Raw genomic sequence first — 2,791 nt, 5'->3', positions numbered from 1 at the left:
GTATTCATTGTTCTTCCTTTCACCATCTTTGCTTATAAAGAAGACACCATTCTTTAGCATCAAGGAGTATCAAAAGGGTTTTCAAGAAAATTCAGGCACGATCATTTCAAACACATTTATTTATCATCTGTGTTAAAAAGACACTATCAACTTGTAATCTGGGACATTAAAAAAAAAATAGAGCCAAGTAATTGCAGAGTCTCAACCCTTCTTTTGACCATAGTTGATTTTCTGATTTTTACAAGCATGTTTTCCTTTTATCTATCTCACTGGAAAGAACAATAAACAGAGGAAACAACCCTGACTCCAAGTAAAAATGATTGTCCACAAGATGCTGTTAAATGCACAAAGGACACAAATGAGAAAAATGTGTCTCCAATCAAATGGTTAGGGTTAGTTTAAGACATACCTATAAAAAGCAAAAACAAACAGAGGCCTTCTTTCTGCTCATTGCCTGCCCCACCCCTGCCTGGGTAAATTTATGGTGTCCTTTTGAGAATAATACTACAGGCTATAGGTCCCACTCTTTTTTACCCTGTATAGTCATTTACACAAAATGGGTGCAACATGCTATACATATTTCTTTTCTGGTAGCACTTTCCAGCTGTATTGCAGAGATGCCATGGCTAAGCAAGGCCCAACAAATGGAGAATCAGATCCAAATGCCTCTATAGCAAAGAGGATTGGAGCCAAAATAATCGGGTTCACTTACTGTCATGTAAATGGAAGTATCTCCCATAAAATCAATGCACACGCACTGGCATAAGATGGTGAAAATCTGATGCTCCAAAGATAAATTTCAATTAAGTTGTAGAGTCTAACAAATAATTCTTCCAGGCACTATCCAGAATATGGAGAGGGCTCGTTTTTCATTAATGCAGGCATATTCAGGAGTAATAATCCAATTTAATCAATGTACTTGCACCACAGTAAAACCAGTGTGAGAGAAGAGCCAGGTCTCCTGACTTCATGCTTTTTTAAACCACTGGATAGAGAGGTAATACAAAAAATTACTCCGGACTCCTCTTTGTTATATCTAACTTGTATGTGCTTAAAGATCAAAGTTCAGTTGTTTCTACAACTGAACTGGTCACACTCGATGACAGGCTGGCAATACAGGGTGACCTGGACAGGCTCACAAGGTGGGTGGACCTCAACTAGATGTCATTTAATATGGAGAAATAGCAAGTGCTCCATCTGGGGAGAAATAATCCACAACACACTTACAGGCTCAGCAGTGCTACACTTGCTAGCACCACATCTGAATGAGACCTGGGTGTCATGATAGACAACAAAATGCACATGAGCTACCAATGTAATGCTGTAGCTGGCAGAGCTAATCAAACACTGGCATGCATCTACTGATGCATCTCAAGCAAGACTAAGTATGTCATTTTCCCTCTCTACTCGGCCTTGGTGAGACTGCAGCTAGAGTACTGCATCCAGTTCTGGGGGCTGCACTTCAGGAAGGATGTGGAGAAGCTTGAGAGAACCCAAAGGAGGGCCATGCACACGATTAGAGGCCTAGAGACCAGGTCGTATGAGGAGAGGCTGAAAGACTTGGGACTGTTCGGCTTGGAAAAGAGAAGACTCAGAGGGGACTTGGTGGCAGCCTATAAATACATCAGGGCATGGAGGAGCATTTATTCACCAATGCCCCCCAGGGGAGGACAAGAAATAATGGGTACAAGCTGATTGAGGATCACTTCAGGCTATACATAAGGAAAAACTTCTTTACAAGTCAAGCGCTGAGGGTTTGGAACAGGCTCCCCCCAGAAGTGGTAGTCATCCACCCTGGCCATTTTCAAAAAGCGTCTTGGCGCCCATTTTGCTGGGGTCATCTGATCCCAGCAGTCTTTACTGCCCAAGTGCAGGGGGGCTGGACCTGATGATCTGTAAGGTCCCTTCCAGTCCCTAACATCTGTGAAACTATGAAACTACAGGTGACAGAACAGTTAAGCAGGCAATGTGAATAGTGACATAAGCAAAAGGGGAATGAGCCATTTGAGAATGATTTTGGTAGAATACTGCTAGACATGCCTAAAGATACGCAGCGCTTCATTCAATCTGACATGACAAAGGAGCACCTCTTTTTATTCCATAATCTCTTACCTGAGGATATTTTTTCTTCTACCTGTAATCCAATCCCTTGCCACATATATACTCGAATGATAATTCATTGCACCTTCTCTTCCCTCCAATACACACATTATGGAATGTAAAGGAACAAAAAACTATGAGTTACATAGACCAGATGTAGCATCCTCACAGTTAAATACAACCTTGTAAATGCATCCACTGTTTAAAAAGGGCAAGGGGGGAGGCAAGGAAGAAAGATGAGCCCACAGTCCATTTCTGCATTTCCTGATGTGCTGTTACTAATTTTCAGTGTCTGTAACATCTTCGTGACTGCATATCACACCTGCATCTTCTTTATGGCTGCAGTTGTGTTTGCCAATGTCTGCATGTATGCACTCAAGCAGGTTCTGCTCCTGTCCCGAACACTGAACATCATCAAGAAGAATATTAAGTGAATCCCCTTCCCCAAACTCTGCTTTCTTGGTGGCCCTCACAACATAGGGGAACCCTAACTGACGACACACCACAGCCGCTGCATGGGAGTTCCACAAGTCATCACATACTGTGCCCCACTCTCCATTGATGTAAATTTCCACCCTTCCCCGGTCTCTTCCTCTTGCTTGCCTGTTCATCAGTCGCACTGCACCATTCTGGGGTTGTGGAGGAACACTGGGTTTTTTCTTTCTCCGCCCTCTTCTTTCCCCACTCTTTC

The 2,791-nt window shown here is 42.9% G+C and overlaps 1 protein-coding gene across 1 annotated transcript in view; it reads right to left on the bottom strand.

Annotated features, from left to right (window-relative positions):
- Positions 1–1,826: 1,826 nt before the first annotated feature.
- Positions 1,827–2,791, bottom strand: part of HHIPL1 (HHIP like 1) — a 61,848-nt gene continuing 60,883 nt past the window's right edge. Inside the window, exon 9 of the mRNA XM_025193837.1 lies at positions 1,827–2,791. This exon is cut by the window's right edge and continues 252 nt beyond it. Coding sequence (XP_025049622.1) covers positions 2,379–2,791 — 413 coding nt within the window. The 3' untranslated portion in view covers positions 1,827–2,378.

The sequence above is a fragment of the Alligator sinensis genome, unplaced genomic scaffold (assembly GCF_000455745.1).
Source record: "Alligator sinensis unplaced genomic scaffold, ASM45574v1 scaffold1346_1, whole genome shotgun sequence".
Classification (NCBI taxonomy): Eukaryota; Metazoa; Chordata; order Crocodylia; family Alligatoridae; genus Alligator; species Alligator sinensis.
Note: the sequence above shows the minus strand (reverse complement) of the source record. Positions and strands in the feature narration are given on the sequence as shown.